Below are 19,892 nucleotides of genomic sequence, written 5' to 3'. Positions count from 1 at the left end.
TATGATCTGTTTTTTTGCCGAAAATAAGGTCCTCAAAATCTCTGACATTTTTTCTCATGTGTAGAGACATTCGTTTGTTTTTCGGAAACATGAAAACGCGGCCCCACGATTGGTTCAGAATGGCAGCTCCGGGCCATTAGCAATAGCTTGCCTTGGCAATGCATCGGGAGCGAGAAAAACACAAGGCCCTGCATTTGCAGAAGAGTTTGATGCTGTAAATGGCATTTGCGGGCCCCTCCCAATACTAGTATCGGTATCGGCACAACATTAGTTATGAGTCATGAGTCATGCAAGTTTGAACTGAATACATCCATAAACAGGACACTGATCAGCCAATAACATTAGACCACTGAGTGGTGGTGTAATTAATGATGGCCATGGATCTCCTTAATCTACACCCTCCTCCGACACCTGTGATGAATTGGCCATAGCGTAAGAATGGAAAAGATCGCATTCCCAAGAAACATCTAAATGGGATAACTTGTGCACAGCAAGAGGCTCGTTGGACGATCCAGCTCTGTTTAAAGCACACGGCTAAGAGGAACATGCTAGCTATCAAACTACACACGGACTCGTGGGACACAGTGGCCTGCAATCATTCACTTTGAGAGCATGATGCACTAAAGCCCAGAGGGAGACAAAAGCCGCTAAACACTTCCTAAGAGGTCACTGAAACGTCTGTGGTTCTTGTGGTTGACACTGTCTCCAGGATTGGGCTCACGAACCCTCTAGAATGTGGTCGTAATACTACAATCCTAAATTATAGACGTTTTCTGATAATGCATACTGTATGGATGCATTCTGTATGTTGTGCCAATTTATTCAACAGAAAATACTACACAGTGATTGACCGTTTTTAACCCATTTTGTGTTGACTTGGCGCCATACAGAGGAGGATTTTATGACTCATGAGTGGATCTTGAGTTAGAAATTGGCAGGTTTACAATGATAGCGAGGCAGCTTTAAGTAAAATATGAGTAACAAGAGAACTCAAAAACACAAAACTTTGTCAAGCACCAAATCTCCTCTTTGCCAGATACAGTATTGGCAGTTATCTGGATCAGTGATACTGATTATGGTACCATGATCATTCACGCTTCACAGGCTTGGAAGAAATTGTTATCCCTGTTAACAAATGTGTTAACAAATGTTAACAGGGATAACAGGTACAAATGTTTGGGGGAGAAAAAAAATCACAATTAATTGTGCAATCCAGGTTATATCCAGATGAAATTTGTGGGGAAATTAAGGAACTATCTCAAATCTCTTACAAAATGTAATGGAATCTTTCATGGGGCAAGGCCTATCTTTGGGTAAAAGTGTTTTTGACATAATCGTACTACCACACAAACGAACAAATAATAATAATGGCTTATATTTATATAGCACTTTTTTCAAGGAGACTCAAAGCGCGTATAGAAATCATTATTCATTCACATCAGTCACTCACATCAGTCATACCAGTGGTGATAAGCTACAATGTAGCCACAGCTGGCATGGGGCACACTGACAGAAGTGTGGCTGCCATTTTGTGGCTACTGCACCTCTGACCACCACCAACATTCATGCACAATTCATGCACAATTCATACCCATTCATACGAGGCAATGTAGGATAGAGCGGGATTCAAACCCCCAACCCTTCGGATATTGGACGACCCACTCTACCACTGTCCCTAGGTCGCCCCGTGGTATACTCTGATAAAAAAATAGCCTATTACTTTTGGACTGGAACTATTTTGGTAATTAGTCTTTTAAAGAACTAATCAAGGTAAAGTTAGGGCAGTTATTTTTACAGTTGCTATGAAATAATAGTAGATACATTTGGATGATAGAGAAACTGAGGATTAGCTACTGTATGTGTGCAAATCATCATATTTTGTGGGAGGTTTTTTTGGAGGGGGAAATGACCAACACATCTGCAAAAACTGAGACAACTGGGAGTCTTGTCAGCGTAGGACAGTAGCCAGGAGAGCTGAGGGAGAAGTGATGCAGAAAGGGAGGAGGAGGTAAAAATGGAAAAGGATGTAGGGAAACAGCAGAGTGATGATAGGAGGGTGGGTGGAGGTAGCGTCAGCAGGACTTTCCCTCGGCTCCCTCTCTGCCTCCTCCCTGTTTTTCAGAGTGGGTGGTGGTGGTGGTGGGCAGAGGAAAGAACGAGTCACGCACAGCAGCTCCTCACTTTACCTCAGTCTCTCTGAAACAGACCTGGGACTCATTAATGACCGCTGCTCACTCACTCAGCAAAATCACATGAGGAGGAGGAGGGCTGCTTCAGAGCAGATCTGGACTTATCCAGGGTTTCTGACTTAGAAAACACACTTAAACCTGATTGAACGGCAGCTGGAGTCTCAACTCACCTGCCTTTGGAGCTCTAACTTCTGGATGTGAGCGTTGGTGCTTGTTTTCGCCGCCTCTCCACTTCTTTCTCTTCACGGAGATGAGATCCAGCTTCATGCAGGTCAAGCCTGTAGCGACACAGCAAAGCAGTGTGAGAGCTGATGTTTGTGTTTGTCTCTGCATGTGTTTGAAATGAGGTGAGCAGTGTAAGCAGAAGCTCCAGGGATTACCCAGCATGCATTGTAGGGGCATTTGAGCTTGTGTGCATGTGATCAGAAAAAAGTAGACACAGTTTCGCTCTTTAGAGTCTTTCTTGACTTCATATATTATGGATTCTTCTCAGTGGCAGAGCTGCTTCAGGTTCAGAACATTTTCACCAAATAAAAACGTTAAGTTTGTTTATATAATTTAATGGACATAAGATTTAGTTTTTTTTCTCTTTTTAATAATAGGTATAGTTGTTAAATTAACATATTGAATCAAAATTAAAGCTATTATTTTATTCATGGTAGATCTGCTTAGCTCCACTGCACGTGTGCCCTTCTTTAACACACCTGAGTGCAGCCACTGGCTCATTATTGGGTCTTTTGCACCGCTAGGGAATTCATCCATGCATCCATCCATCCATGCATCCATCCATCCATTAGAAACTGTTCGAGCTGAAACATTGCATAAAACAGGACACTATCATGGAAAGATCATTTTATTACACGCAAACACTAAATACAGTGACATTCACTTTCACTTTTATTCAATTTCTGGAGCGTTCGGAAATTCCAAATCATACCTGTTCAATGAAAACAGGCAAACTTCACTAAATATGCTTAACTTTCTAACCTTTAAGGCAAACAAAATCAGCACTTTAATCTGTAAATAAATAAATACTACGACAAAAACCAAAAAATTACAGTTCTATTTCTATATGAAGTGTATTTCACTTCAGAAATTAAAAACATTTACACTACCGGTCAAAAGTTTTAGAACACCACACTTTTTCCCCAGTTTTTTTTTTACTGAATATTATTCAGTTTATTGTGTCATTGCACTCTGAAATGAAAGCATAGAACAAATAAGCAATTTGAGTTGAAAAAGATATCATGGAATCAATTTATGACCAAAATGTATGCTGAAGTTTTGACTCATCAAAGTACACGTGTTCCAACACTGCTTTTATGCTGACAGAGGGGGTTGTAAGTAACCAAGAAAAGTTGGAACACCTGTAGGAATTAGTAGCACCAGCCTTCAAGGCTAATTTAACCTGAAATGTACATTGTTTTTGAGTTTTGGGTAACCAAACTGTTTTTTTAACCTCTGGCTGTTCAGTGCTTACATTTGTACTATTTCAAGCTATTCATTAGACTTGCACGACTTGCATTGCAATAAAAAACTGGAAAAATTAGGGTGTTCTAAAACTTTTGACCGGTAGTGTATATGGAAAACTTTATACACACACACACACACTGATAGAGTGACATACATTGATTTTCTTTGATTTGACTGAAAGTAAAAAGAAAACAAATCTTTATCATCATCCCATTAAAAAGAAACCCTCATTTTGTTTTGCATATTATTCCTGCCAGAGTGAACGAAAAACCTGAAACGACTTCTTTCTCAGTAAAGTCCTCTGCATGCTTGAATAATTCCGGCACTAGAACATGTGAAATTATTGAATATTTGATCAGAGAACCGGTTTTCTAGTCGGCACAATTTAATGAACTATCCTTTAGTTAGATGTTATTCATAGAAAGTATATGAAGACAAAGAAGAGCGACAAAAAGTGACAGCTAAAGACATTAAACTGGTAGTAGACCATCAACAGAAACACATTGTGTGGGTGTTATGCGTATTAAGGGATCATGTTAGTGTCTGACAATTAGTGGAGGACATTAATGGGGTGCATGTGGGTTGAAGCTATAACATGCAGTGTAATGAGTAAATAGAAGAATATTTGTTAAGAACAGGGGTGTCAAACTCTTTTTAGTTCAGGGGTCAAATATGGACCATTTTGGGCCTAAATGGGGCTTTGATTATAGGTACAAATTCAACATCAATGCGCCCTGGTTTGCACTTACATGTATGAATGATATGTAAATGATATAGTATGTGAGTATATCAGTCCCTGCAGGATCTCTACTTAAATTTCCCTAATTTTTGGAATTTGATGAAATTTTGTGGAATAATTTGAGAAAAATTAGATTTTGGAAATATTGAGAGTTCTTTCAACAATTTGAGATAAAAAAGAAAAGACTGCCGTCATGTGATATAAGAAGTGGAAAAGTGAGCTCTGCAAATATTGTGGATTTTAATTACATTTTTGTATTTGGAGGGGCTGAGAATTCTACAACTGAATTAGTTAGCAATTGACAAAATGTTTCATGTTTTTTTCTGTCATTTTTACTTCCTCGAGTGGGCTGGATTTAATACTCGAAAGGGCCGGATTTAAGTTTGAACGTGAGTAAGAAGCATGTGGAATTTTGACTCAATCCAGATTTTAATTCCAGCCCAAGTCAGTCATTTACTGTTTTTTTAATAAAAGGCATACTCCACTTTAGTTCACTTTGGTGTGTTTATGCATCTTTAGGTGGTACCAGCTTTGTGTGTTCACTACTGAGATGTTTTGACCTCTTCCGCAGCCATTTCCTGTTCCTGTCAGGAGCCTCTTTAATTAGTTAGATCCACTGAAATCATAACAGACCTCCTCTTCTCCACCCTCTGTCTTTTTCTCCCCTTCCTCTCTCCCGTCTATATTTATCTCTCCGCTCAGAGAACCAGGCAGCTCCAGGGACTCCTGTATGTGTGTGTTCAAGCATGCTGCCTCCTGACGGCGCTTGTGTCTTTTGTGCACAACCATTTTTGTGCACTGAGCGTATTTGGTGCCAGTGCGAGCGTGAAGGAGGCGATGTGTGGAGCTGTTGGCATGCATGCAGGAATGGAATGAAATATTCAAGTAACAGGCAGGTCTAAGGAATCCATCCCCCCTCTTCCTCTTCCTCCTCCTCTTCTGGAGTGTTTTATGCAGTTTAAAAATGATCCCAGCTTTTCTGTTACAATCATGAGCCCTGATAACATATGTCAGGGTTGAGGTCAGTTACATTTTTCAGTTGCAATTAGGTTTTCAATTACCCATGTTCAATTAAAATTGAATTACATTTACCGGAAATATGTTTTTACCTTAGAAAGTCAATTACAATTAGGTTAATCACAATGACTGAGCCTGCATTAAATAACCTAATAAAAGTTAACCTTCCTCTTGTGTTAGCTTTCTGTTAGCATCTGTTATGATAACGGGTCTTAAATCAGCTGTAAAATACACTAAAAACAAATATCTATCATCTAATTTCTTTCCTATCGATTGGTTACCTTGTTAGGCTTCCTAATCAATGAAAATATAGGTTTTAATATTTTCGGTCTGGGCGTCTGAGCCTTTTTTGTTGGTATAACTGTAAAATGTGAAGCACTTTGTGACCCTGGTCTGTGAAAAGCGCTATACAAATACATTTTACTTACTTACATATAGCCCTCGATTTCAGTTTTTTAATGGTGAATTGTAGAAAAGCTTGATATGAAACATCTTTTGATTATTGTTAACTACATATGTGTAGAACTGTACACAGAACATGGTTCCCCAATTTTGTGTTAAACTATAGTTAGTGAGGATGCTCCTACTACTCCAGCATTTTTCAACTGATTCCAACAAATTTAGTGTCAAAATGTTCAAATATTCTCTGGACATTCTGCGATGTATTAGCTTTTTTCTAACTTTTCAACTTTTTAAACTATTTAACTTTTAATTTTCCCATCCACTTTTTCTACATTTTAACAGCAGGGAAATGCTAATGCTAGGTTAATGCTAAGCTAATGCTATTGTTAATGCTAATGCTAGGTTAATGCTAAGCTAATGCTATTGTTAATGCTAATGCTACATACTGTAATACTAAGCTAATGCAGTGCGACGTGGGCCAGCACCTGCATCCTCACTTGCATTTTCTTCAGGAAATGCGAATATTGTAGTTGATAATTGTTATAGAATTTTCATAATTGTCAATTACAATTATAAAGTAAATTATCTAAACTCAATTACAATTTAATTACGATTAACTATGATTAATAGCAACAGATTTTTCAAATTACAATTACGTTAAAAGCAAGAACAATAGGTTCCTATGGCCATTCATGGCCTTCGGACCCTATTTATAATTATGGCATAGTTGTAATGAATTATCAATTACGCAATTACAATTATGATTGACCCCAACCCTGTCATGTGCACATGTGATTTGGGCTGTAGATAAACTGGGAGGGTGAAAAGCAGAAGGGCGGTGATGTTGTTGTTGTTGCCTACAGGCTGAAGAGCACTTTGTGCATTATGTATCAAACCTCCTTGTATTTTCCTCCTTCCTTCCTGCTTGAAAGTCGCTGTAGGAGGTATCAGAGCTTTTCTTTAACTCCAACTGGATCCATTTCCACTTGAATGAGGGAACACAAAATGAAGACAGGAGATCTGTGCTCTGTGGGAGGGTTAAAGCTCCAAGCTCTCAGGGGCCAAACATGGGTCATTCACAGACCTATAGAGCTCATGGAAGCATGTGATGTGCTGGAAGTATCCTGAAAGGAGGCTTAGTGTACATGAATAGTCGTGGTAAGAAGAAAACTAATAGCAGGTTGTGATCAGTCGTGTCCTTTAGTGTTTATGGGTTTATTCTCTGTCAGGAACTCCCAGCCTCTAAATGAGCTGTGTGACCTTACGCAAAGTGAAATGTTACGGGCAGAAAACAGCTTCATCTTCCTCCTCTTTAGCCTTTTCAGGGGACAGGTGTCAGAGCGAGCCACGCTTTGTCCTGCTGGGGAAACACGAGCAGAATTCAAATGCACAGTGGAAGATCTTCTGCAGTTTTTAACATTTTTATTAAATCAAAGCTTTGGTTTCAGTGAACAAAAATATTCAAGTTATGTTTGCAGTTTTCTTGTAGGACTACGGGTTGATAATGTTTGATTCATGTCAATCGTGAAGAATATATATATATATATATATATATATATATATATATATATATATATATATATATATTGTTTTTCACTCTGAACAATTTTACAAAGTTTCCACTTAGAGTACCATTATCTACTGTTCAGTTGGTTTTTCTATTGTGTAAAGGTTTAGCTTTTGTCCTTTTGTCTCTAGCGTTATAAAAAGTCCCATCATACTTTCCCAAACAAATATGCTGACTCAGTAAAAGCCAATTGGACTTGTTTGATTTATTCTATTGCAGATACATCAGCATCAGCTGTATTATTATATGTAAAAAGCCACTTTATTGCAATAATGTTCAACCTACTACAATTTCAGAAATCCCAAATCCAAACCGATCCGAGCAGACACAAGCTTGGGGGAAATGAGATACTATTGTAAAGTTTCTTCTTCTTTTCGTAGCATCATCAAGTGCTGGACGACATCAGCCCCAATGAGGAGGTAACTGACTCTGAGGACAACGAGGAGGAGGACCTCGGTGTTCTAGACGACCAGCGAAGCATCATCCTTCACCTGCTCTCTCAGCTTAAACTGGGCATGGACCTCACACGGGTAGATACAAACATCTAAACTAAAGCTTTGTCTGTTTCCAAATCATCCCAGTTTTAACAACGTGCTTCTTCTGCTAGGTGGTTCTGCCAACCTTCATTCTGGAAAAGCGATCTCTGCTGGAGATGTATGCCAACTTCATGGCCCACCCTGACATGTTCCTGTCCATCACAGCCGGGGCCACGGCCGAGGACCGGATAGTCCGCTTTGTGGAGTACTACCTGACTGCCTTTCACGAGGGCCGCAAAGGCGCCGTGGCCAAGAAGCCCTACAACCCCGTGTTAGGGGAGACCTTCCACTGCTCCTGGGAAGTTCCTCGAGAACGAGTCAAACCTCTGGTCAGGTCCAACCAAGGGTCGGCGCGGGAGCCGGGCCGGGGCCCCAACAACACCCTGCAGGGGGACGACTTGCATGGAGGCTGCTACAGGGTCCAGTTTGTGGCCGAGCAGGTTTCCCATCACCCCCCAGTGTCAGGCTTTTACTGTGAGTGTCGGGAACGCAGGATGTGCGTCAACGCCCATGTTTGGACCAAGAGCAAGTTTATGGGCATGTCTATAGGAGTGTCCATGGTGGGAGAAGGTGAGTGTGTACTACACAAAGACTCATAATAACCTTGTTTTGTTGTTTTTCTCATGTGGAATTTGGAATGTCTTTCCAAAACCATTTCAGGTTTAACCATCTCTGCTTCACAATATGTTTCCCTGTTTAGATGTTTTTTTTAAACTTATTTTCAAAGTAGACAACTGGTACATTTTCAAACACAATTATCTAACTTATTACATTTTCTCAAATTCTTGCAGCTGTATCCATATTGTGCTGTGATTGACAGATGTTAGCAATCATATTTTAATAATAGCAGATCTGAGCATGCGATCATGGAAAATCCGAGGCCATACTTATACAATATACAAACTCAAGATGTCTGTAATCAAACACACTGCACCAATAAAGTGCACTGTCATGCAATATTGGGATGAAAACCTGACTGGAGTCCAGCTCTGCAGTGGTCAGTCTCTAATGTATCTGAGGTAATTCATAAAAGGGGAGAACCAAATGCGAGGTTCATTAAGGATTACGGATGCACGTGAGAAATTCCCATTCCTGAAGAAGTTCATGCAGTTTGTAACATGGAGTCACAAAACACAGGGCGTCACATCTGCAAAACAGGAACCAACTCTTCAACAGTGTCTCCCATAAATAGTTTCAGATTTCTTGAATATTCATTAGCACTTGATCATCAAAAATGCAAATGTTGCCCTCACAGCTCTGATGAAGGTTGGACGAAGCTCCAAATAAACTCAATCAGCAGACGTCAGTGTGCAGACTGCAAGGTGATGAGTCACAGGAAGTCCTTGATGGACTGTAGTCGGACACCAGGCCTGAGTCAGATATCTGGTGCTCACCTGTTGGCAGGTCCTGATGCAACACTTCACTGATAGAGAACATGGTGACCCAGGGGACCTTGATAACTGAAATATCAGACTTTTGCCACAGTAGCTGTCCTCAACTGATTGCAGCTGATTGTGTGTGTTTGTAAAAGGCTGTGAGGCAGTTTGATGGTGAGTCAGCTGCAGAGGAAAATCAAAGCAGCAACAATTCCCTGATTGCACTGCATTTAACCTACAGGTCGGTCTTTGCAAATCTGCATTCATTACTTCTTATTTTAAACATGAGCAACCCCTTTTCAGAAAACACAACAAAACTACAACTTTGAGTTTAGATTATCTGATCCTAACACCTAACAATGCAGACTCATCCACTACAGTTCTGTTTAACATTAGCTTAAAGATTAACTGAACCCTGAGGTTTTGACTGACTTGCGTCCAGGCTGGAAACTCCAAGAAAGCCTTATTAATAGGCGGGGCTTCTGGAGCAGTTAAGACACATCCAGTTTCTCTCTAATAGCAGATCCCTCCCCCTAGTTTTCACAGGAGGGGCAGGGCCAACAGTTGTGGTTCTTGACAAAAGCTGCCTCCAAAACGTCATCGGCCTCCATCTCAGCCAATAGGAAATTCTACTGTAATAGCTAGGTTTTAACCCATAGAGGGTAGTCACTCTTACAAAATACGCCAAATTAAAATACTTTGACTAAAATGTCAAGAATTGGCCAAGAATCAGTCAACAACTTTACATTTCTGAGCCAAATATTTTTGTTTACAGCAGAACAAAAAGGTTTTGGGGTTTTGTTACTTTTTCATGTGTAATAGTTGAAATGTGTGATTGTTTGAGATGCTAACACTGGATTTCCACTGGATGCGTCACTGCTCAATGCTCCGCTGTCTGTGATGCATAACTGTTGCGACAAGGACTCAGGAGATCTCGCTAATTCACGCTTAATCATACAATATAGCGAGTTGTATTCAATATAAAGAGAACCACAAATTCATACAAACAGTTAATTGTGTCCTTTTAGAGTAGCAGAAGGTAAATGACTGGGTCCTGCTCTTTAGATCTTCCGCTTCTGTGGAGATCATTGTGATTCAACCATGGATATGTAAATATTTATATGTGAAATACAATCCACTGCCACACTGTGCAGGGTGTACCCGTGCCAAGTTCCTAAAGAAAGCGAGATAAAGGCACCAGCAGACCCCCCGTGACCTTGAAAAGGAGCAAGCGGGTTGGAAAATAGATGGAAATATGATCCGCTTTGAACAGAGTGTTTTATTTTGAAAATAAACCGAATGTTTTATTCTGTGTCTGTACACTACTTCCCGTCCCACATAAGCTTATCTTTGCTGAATGTATGTTTCCAGCGTCTGGCAAAAATAGAAGGGCTGCGTCTCTGTTGTGGAGGGCTTCGGCAGCTGTGACGGACCACATACGCTTGTGGTGGAAATAGACAAATTAACTAGAATTGAAACATATCAGCTTCGTTGCAAAACAGCCTAGCGATTAAAATGCTCAAGGATTCATTCATCTGGATAATCTGCCTCATTTGGTTGGTGTGAACACAAACAACATTCTAGAGCAATTGTTTCGGAACGTTTCCAATCGAAGTCTAAAGCGATTCTGGTGCGATGTGAACAATAACGCTTTCGGCTCAGGCCAAACACAGGAAGTGTTGAAGATGACGTAGAGCGCACAGCATTGTGGGTGGGCAAAAAACATCAAAACCGCCAAAAGCATGACAATTTGTTGCTGCTCCATACATGAATGTTTTGAAAGAACAGATGGAGAAGGAAGAATTTTCTGACCAATAGATGTGACTCTTCTTATCGTCTGTTTGTCTGCTCAGAAAAGTCTCTCGTACTCTAATAACCAATAACCTAATAACCAAGTGACAAGCTAATGCAACTGTATCAGAGACAAAAAGGCAACTGTGAACACAAACCAATCCAAATCAAGCTGATAAAATCATCAGCTGTTCCAGTCCAGGACTCTATCGGTGTTAAAACAGCCTTACATGATAGTTACTCTTAGTCCTTTTCCGTGCTGACTGTGTCCTCTCTGTCTCAAAGGCACCACATGCAGTTTGTTTTCCCTGCAGGTGCTTTGCTGTAAAACTGTACAAGTGCTCTACTGTAAACATGTGGCTGTGATGTAAGACCTGCAAACTATTCATGAGAATCACAGAGGCAGATGTAACCCGGGCAGGTTCAATCCACTTATGGCAGCACATGATGCTGCTGGTGACTTGCATGTGCTCGTGGTTCATCATGTGCTGCATGTGTGTGTAACAATAATAAGCCTTCTAATGGAAAGCCCTGAGGTGAGCAGATACAGGAGAGTAGACATTCTTTCAGACTGTTTTCAAATTCAATAACATTTTGCATTGTTTCTCAAACGTTTAGCTTTATATTGCAGCTTGTATTCCCCTGCACTCAGTCTTATTACAGTGTTTAATATCAAACGCTCCTGCCTGAAAACACCCCTCAGAGAATGAATGTCATAAAAGCATTGAAAATCTGCCACGAGGATGTACTCAACTCGTGGTTTTATTTACAGTTTTCAAACTGTAACTTATGTAGAGCTTTTGTTCCCGCATGTGTCATAACAGTATGTAGCATTTTCTATGTTTTAGCTCTCAGGTGTAGCCTTTTGTAAAGTGAATTAGTTAGACATTAAGAATTCATTTGGATCCCATGGTTTAAAACAAATGCCCACTGGAGTGATGAACAACAACACCTGCTGCTCATGTTAATCTGGGAAATATTCATACTTAAATAACGCAGCAGCTCATGTTCCTGAAGAGGAATCCTTTACAGTTTTTTCGGTGCAGCTAATAGATTTTTGATATCTTTAGGAGTATTTCTTTATTTTAGTTGCTGGATGTTTGTTTTGCGATCAAGTTCCAATGTTCTCTTCATTGTCTGTTTCTTGCGTCCAGCATTTGAAATGTTGTGTTTAATGACATCAAATGCGGTGTGACGTTCAATAACACACCATAAAACAGGAATTGAGATGCTAAAGTGGCTTTTTTTTTAATCTACTATGACTGCAGGCTGTGAGACTTCATCCAGCTGCTGCTGAAAAACATTAAGGTCACATCTGGGTAAAAAAGATTTGCCTGTAGGAATAATTAAGAATATTTTATGAATGACACAATGTGTTCATTGTTTTTAATATATTGAGTTATATTGAATTGGCTGAAGGTTAAACATTACTGTGTCCAGTTAGTTCATTTATCACCATATGTTAAACTAGCTATAATTATGTTCCTCATTAGTTCTACCACCCAGTTGGGCTTATTGTGTTTTAAATATCCCGTGTCTCCAATTTTTTGAAATTACAGTATTAACTTCCTCAAACTGAAATGGCAATTCATATTATTATTATTTATTATTATTATTTACTATCTTCATTTTATTAAACAAAATCAAATGGGAACATCAATGTTTCAGTACAATATTGCACATTTACATGCAATTTGTTTTATTTTTTTACAGAAACAGGTGGGCAAACACTGACAGAAATCTTATTACAAAGTCATGAGATACAAGTAATTCACATCCTGAAATGAAAATAGTTGTATGACACAGGCTAAACCCTTAGCTTCATGTTTTGGGACAATATAACAAGCCTTTCCACAATGTCTTTGCCATAGAACAAGTGGCCTAATGCAGTTGTTCCCAAACATTTCACAGTCCGCTACCCCTTCAGACCATTAACCTGAAGCCATGTACCCTCTACTCCTGTACAACACAATAATCTCATATACAGTGTAGCCCTACAGTGAAATTTGTCCCTAAATTTTTACCTATCCTGTTGAGGAATAATATACAATAAAAAATATTATTAATCTGTAAGAACACAAGGAAACCTCTCTTTCAGAATTATCACTTTTTTTGCTTTATTAAATTATTAGTCTACTGGCATTTTCTGTGATAAATCAGTCTCTCTCTTTTTTTAAAAAAATTAATCTACCAAACATTTGTTGATTGAACATATAGCAGTAATACAACATATTCATCACCCTGAAACTGTGAAATAAACTTGCTACATCTTTAATACGAAGGGTGAGATTGAGAGGATGCACAGAACTCTGCAGAGTTTGGCTAAATTTGATATATATTCTAGTTTCCAATGTTGTCACACTGTTTTTAATTCCTATTTACAGTACATACCCACCATGACAATTAGCGAACCCCACTTTGGGAACCTAGGGCCTAATGTTTAGCAAATGTACAAAGCTGAAGAAATGGAGCCAAAATGGATTTGGGTAAACTGGTGAGGAAATAAAACAAAAATGTGTAAACTATGAACAGAATCAGGGACATTTTTTGACATCTGAGGCTTTGTCTACCTTAACTAAACCCCCATAAGCTAATCATTAGCATTAAAGATAAGGTAGGTGGCTAAGGTGCTTAAAGTGGGCCACAATCCTGAGTTTGCTGACCATTGAGCTCAACGGTAAAGTGGTGACGTAACTGGTCACTACGGCTTTTTGTGAAAATGAAAATACTTAAAGATACAAAATGATTTTTGATTCTTGTACACATTTTTATTATATTTGTACATTAGTATTATTATTATTTTTATGTTATCTTATTTTTCTACTGTAATGAATGCACTTGTATTTAATCCTTATTTAATTAACAGTCTTTTACTTACTAATTATGTACGTTTTCTTTTTTCTTTCATTCTTTAGTGTTTTTTCTTTTCATTTGTAATATTTCTCGAGCGTCTGTGACATAAGTAATTTTCCCCTGGGATAAATAAAGTACTTCTGATTCTGATTTTTTGTTTGTTATTGTTGTTTTTTTTATTTCAGGTGTTCTTTACCTCCTGGAGCACGATGAGGAGTACGTGTTCACGCTGCCTTGTGCCTATGCCCGCTCCATCCTCACTGTGCCGTGGGTGGAGCTTGGAGGAAAAGTCTCCATCAACTGTGTGAAGAGCGGTTACTCGGCAACCGTGACCTTTCATACGAAACCTTTCTATGGAGGGAAGGTGCACAGGTGAGACGGAAAAGACATCATTCTCTCCTCTTCCTGCTCTTAGCTGAGTTACATCATTTATTGATGAGTGGAGCTGCTGCTGGGTGTAAGTTAGTGTGTTTTACCACTGGATGGCGCATTGGGGAACAAGCCTGTGTATGGAGTTGAAGTCACCAGCTGCCATTTTGGTATTCCTTAGGGAAGCCATTAATGCCATGTAAACAACAGCTTTCTTGATTTTATCATTTAAATACATTCAGAATTTCACGGAGCCACTCAAACATAATGGGAAACTATACAGTGAAATATAATAAATTATAGGTTTATTTATTGGAATACGTTTCTTTGAATTTCTTACATTTTTTTCATCGTTAGACACACTTTTAGGTCTATAATCTATTCTAGACCTCCTGCAACCAAGGAAAGTAGTATGATACAGGGTGTATATGCAAGTATAGAAAAGTATGGAAAATAGAAACTAATGTATGAAAAAATGTCCATGTTTCCAGGACTGTTCTGTTTTCTAAAACGTAAGATTATGAAAATCTAAAAAAAAAAAAAAAAAAATTATTGATTTGTTTTTGGGGTTTTTTAAGCTGAAATTGTCGAATGTTTGCAACATATACAACAATGCAAGAATGATTAGTAACATAATTATTTTTTTTATTGTAGTACCATACATGAACTGCTGGGTGCAGTGTGGCTTCATCATTTACATTGTGAAGAAGAAATGCCAATAGCAAAAGAACCAACCTAAAGTCTCAAAAGTTTGGTACCACTTCACTGAAAAGTTATACTACACACCCAAGGCCAAAAAATAACTTGTATTTTTTTTAAAGAACAAACAAATAATTTATGAATATTTTTTACAGTCCCTGTGTTTTATGGCACTTGAAATATTTATATATTATGCACAAACTGTAATGAAAAGGTGTCTTTTAGGTGTTCTTTTGACGTGCTTTTTCAAACAAACATCCTTACACTTCAGAGTGACGGCGGAGGTCAAACACAACCCCACAAACACCATTGTGTGCAAAGCACAGGGCGAGTGGAACGGCACGCTAGAGTTCACCTACAGCAGTGGGGAAACCAAAGTGATGGACACCACCAAACTTCCTATAACCAGGAAGAGGCTGAGGCCTGTGGAGCGACAGGGTCGGATGGAGTCCAGGTGAGCTATCCAACTCTGCTGTGTTTTAAAAGCATATTGGGACTGATTATTGACACTGATGGCTGGGTTTTCCTCCTCTACAGGCGCTTATGGCAACACGTCACCAGGTCACTGAAGGAGGGAAACATCGACCAGGCCACGGATCACAAACACCAGCTGGAGGAATGTCAGAGAGGAGAGGAGAAGAAGAGAGCAGCTGGTAACAAACTCTGGACTCCCAAATACTTCACAAAAGAGGTAAGAATGTAAAAATAAAGGTGAAATGTTATGTTCACTGATGCTTGAATCATCTACCGTGTGTGGTTGTGTGTGTAAGGAGGATGCAGGTGCTGGCCCATGTCGCACTGCATTAGCTTAGCATTAGCTAGCATTACCATAAATTAGCATTAGCCTAGCATTAACATTTAACTAGCATTAACACCAACCTAGCATGAGCATTAACCTAACATTAGCACTAACTTAGCATTAGCCTAGCAATAACGTTAACCTAGTATTAGCTAAACATTAACCTAACATTAGCCTAGCATTAAAGGTGCAGTCAGTAACTTTCAGATCCCATCCTCCCCACTGCTCTCTTGCCCTGCCTCTTAAGTCCCACCCTCAGAGGAGTTAACAAGCTAACGTTAGCCCAACAGCAACATCACAGTAATATAACATGCACTGTTAAAAGCATATTACTGCAGCGCATCTCTCTCTCAATGTGTACACACCTAAGCAACAGCAGCAGCAACAACCCAGTGTCACTTACAGCAGCCCACACGAAGGCTGCAGTGAAGGCAGCGCGCACACGAACAAACAACACATGCACTACAGAGTTCTAGTGTAACAATTACAAATCAAACATAATGTAAATCAAGCAGCAGTAATTACCTTTCGAGCAGAAAAATCACCAATTCCATCTTCTACTCCTCCAGACCATACACTGTAAAAAAGATGGCGCTCCAGGCACTACCTTGCTATGAGCATTGCTGTGTTTTGGCCACGGCGGAAAGGGGCGGAGGCTGTGAGCAACAGCTGTCAGACAGTCCATCAAACACAATCCTGGCTTTGATTGGTTCTTTTTGCTCGGTCACGGTGCATTCTGGCAATCTATTTTTTTCACACGAACTACTAGTTTCATGTAAAGCTGTCCTTACATAATGACAGCTATAGCAAATATGACAAAAAGTCATAAGAGTTACGAACTGCACCTTTAATATTAACGAAGCAAAAACTCTAACTTAGCATTAGCATACATTTACATTAGCTAGCATTAATATTAGCATCAGCTAGAATTAGCATTAGTCTAGTGTTAGCATCAACTTAACAATTGCATAAGCACTAGCTTAGCATTAACCTAGCAATAGCATTAGTCCCACAATAACATTGTTATTGCTGGAGCTGAAAAGTAAATGCAGTTTCACAAAAAAAATTATAACTCAAAAAGTTTAAAAGTTAGAAATATTTAAAAATGATAGCATAAATCTGGGGAAGTTTCTGAATGTTTTGATTGTTTATTTGTCAAAATTGGACAAACGGTGTAGGAGGAGTTAGCGACCGACGAAAGAAAAACAGATAACGATAGGAACACGTTCTTCCTCACTAATGTCTGCGTTCCTGTCTCCAAATGACAGGGTGACGGTTGGATCTACAACAGCCCGCTGTGGAAGTCGACTTGACATCAGAACATAAAGTCTGCTTTTTAAATAAACTTAACAGCAGGATTCCTCCCTGTGACTAACAAGGTGCCAAAGGGATCTATTCTCCGTCCACCGTCATCACGTGGAGAAGTGAAGAACATTTTTTTATAAACTGTTAGATAACGTTACTATTCATAGTGTTTCTATTTTTCACCTTACCAAGGCCTTTCTTTGCACACTGCACAGGATTTTTTGATTTTGTATACATTTTATTCTCAGACACTGTTAACTCTTTTAGCTTTTAGTCCAGCCACGCAGCAGTGTTAGAATGAATTATTCTCTTTCTGTCACACGTGAAACTGTAGCTGTAAAATGTCTAAAAGGCACTTTCACCATAGAGATAAACCAACATGTTTATAACTATGGCTCTTTCCAATCAGGGTGGTCTCTCAGAGCTTTATGGCAGATAATAGATGACGTTTGTTATATGTTTATGATATTCTTCAGTATATTGCAGCGAGCTAATAGAAGTGAAGGTCCTTGTTGTTTTGTCTGCACTATGAATGTATCTATCCACTCTTTACTCATCCTGCACTGTTATCAACCGTCTCCATTGATGTTGCTTTCAAACCTTTCCCCCAAACCGAAGAGTTGATGTCCATTCCTCCCTCTCGTCTGCTGGGAGGATGATGAAGATGATGATGATGATGAACTGTTATTGAATTGTTTTCCAGGTGCATAAACAGTGTTAAACTAATTTGAAAGAGCAGTTTGTAGAGTTTTCACTCTGTTATTTCTACATCACGTGGAATCACCAGATGCCAGTTTGTAGCCTCAGCCACGCCCTCACACGGTTGTTCAACATCGTATTACAGTTCAGAACAGTTTTTGACTCACTGACGGAGATCATTGATTGTGGAGGAAGTGAAGATTGTAAAAAAAAATTATAATAAAGAACTTTTAAATTTTTTAAATCAACGTGTCTGTTTATGGGATGGTTAATACCGTTTCACGCATTGCATTGTGGGATATGGAGTCCCAAAGAAATGTTTTTACTTCATTCTTACTGTGAAAGACTTATTAATTTTTGTTGTTTTGTGTATTTTTGGAGTCAATATTGTGTGCGTGCGTGTGCGTGTTTTTTTTTTCTTGTCATTTCTATCTTTTTGTTTTGTGTATCTTTGTTGTTTTGTATATTTTTCATTTAATTTGCATGACTTTTTTTGAGTTTTTTTTTTTTTTTTGTGTATTCTTTAGTTTGTTTTAGTTTTATATATTTTGTTGTAATTTTGTTTCTGGTGTACTTCTGTTGTTACTTTGTAAATTTAAATTTGTATGTATTTTGGAGTTGTCGTGCGTTTTTTTGGGGTCATTTTTGTGAATTTTTTGTTAACGGCTATATAGTAAGTCCCCAAAAACGAATGCAATCTGAGGTTCCCAAAATCTGAGGTAAGGCTATATTAGGGCATAAAAATGTCAAAAAGTTATGATTTTCTCACAGTAGGTCCCTGCAGTAAAGCATTTATACTGTATAATGACAAAAGTCTGGCAAACACCAAAAATCGAATGAAGAATATAGCAAGGAATGAAAAAATCACCCGCTGTTAAAAATGATTGGTAAGGGATGAATATGTCAAAAAGGGGTTTGCTATGTTTTCTTAGTTAAGTCCCTAAAAATGAATGCAATTATAAAAAACACACTAAAACAGGCAAAACTGCAGTGAGATACAAAAAATAATGAAAATCTTAAGAACACTAAGGCTATGTAAGACATCAAAAGGGAACACACCCACTCGTGCAAATATGACAAACACACTAAACATGAAACAAAGTAAAACATAAATGAATAAAGTAAAGCTGTATTAAGTAGCCAATAAGTTTGTCGCACAACATTCTTGCTTAATATCAAATATTTGTTGACAAAGAAAGTTCCATGACTGTGATGTGTGTGAGTAAGACTAAATAAAAAAAAAAATCTGTCAATCCAAAAATAAGAACAAATGCTGCCATCAAGTGGCACAATCTGTGTTTATCTATACACCCCGAGGTGAGCAGCTTGTGTAACAAAATGTGAGTATTCATGTCAGCATGTAGAAAAGTCAACATTCAGATGCTTTTGTAATTGATTTGTTTGGTTTTCTGTCATTTTTGTATACTTCTGTTGTATTTTTGTTCATTTTAGGTTATTTTCGGTAATACTAAAAATATTTTTGAGTTATTTTGTGCTTTTATTTGGTCTTCATATGTGCTATGCATCATTTTCTGTATCTTTGGCATGGTTGTGGTCAATTATAATTGTAATCATATAAGTGATAATTTATTACAATTATGATGTAATAATGTTTTTATGCCTTACTATAGCCTTACCTCCATTGTGAGGCGTTTGAAATATTTTCAGCCAAATTTATGCTTTACTATAGCCTTACTTCCATTTTGAGGCGTTTTAAATTGTTTCCCTTTTTTATGCCTTACGAGAGCCTTACTTCCGTCTTGAAGTGTATGAAAAATGTTCGACCAAATTTATGCCTTACTATAGCATTGCTTCAGTTTTGAGGCGTTTGAAACTTTTTTAATGACTTACTATAGCCTTACTTCAATTTTGAGGCGTTTGAATTTTTTTCCCTCTTTTTTTGTCTTACTATAGCCTTACCTCCGTTTTGAGGCCTGTAAAAAATTTTCACACTATATTTTTCCCGACTATAGCCTTACTTCTGTTTGAGGCTTTTGAAATGTTTTCAGCCAAAATTATATCTTACTATATATAGCCATACGTCCATGTTGATGTGTTTGAAATTTTTTCTCCCTTTT

The 19,892-nt window shown here is 38.5% G+C and overlaps 1 protein-coding gene across 3 annotated transcripts in view; it reads left to right on the top strand.

The window, feature by feature from the left end:
* The window catches only part of osbpl10a (oxysterol binding protein-like 10a), an 84,146-nt gene extending 66,088 nt beyond the window's left edge, over nucleotides 1-18,058 (top strand). For 2 of the 3 annotated variants that reach the window (XM_028461310.1, XM_028461307.1), the window contains 6 exons: nucleotides 7,768-7,917; nucleotides 7,995-8,493; nucleotides 14,129-14,315; nucleotides 15,283-15,465; nucleotides 15,549-15,702; nucleotides 17,079-18,058. In XM_028461310.1, the coding sequence (XP_028317111.1) occupies nucleotides 7,768-7,917; nucleotides 7,995-8,493; nucleotides 14,129-14,315; nucleotides 15,283-15,465; nucleotides 15,549-15,702; nucleotides 17,079-17,123 (1,218 nt within the window). In that variant the 3' untranslated portion in view covers nucleotides 17,124-18,058. Of the gene's footprint in view, nucleotides 1-7,767; nucleotides 7,918-7,994; nucleotides 8,500-9,099; nucleotides 9,105-14,128; nucleotides 14,316-15,282; nucleotides 15,466-15,548; nucleotides 15,703-17,078 lie in introns of all 3 variants that reach the window. The other variant, XM_028461308.1, reaches the window with a different exon arrangement.
* Nucleotides 18,059-19,892: the final 1,834 nt, after the last annotated feature.

The sequence above is a fragment of the Gouania willdenowi genome, chromosome 11 (genome assembly GCF_900634775.1).
Source record: "Gouania willdenowi chromosome 11, fGouWil2.1, whole genome shotgun sequence".
In the NCBI taxonomy this organism is placed as follows: domain Eukaryota; kingdom Metazoa; phylum Chordata; class Actinopteri; order Blenniiformes; family Gobiesocidae; genus Gouania; species Gouania willdenowi.
Note: the sequence above shows the minus strand (reverse complement) of the source record. Positions and strands in the feature narration are given on the sequence as shown.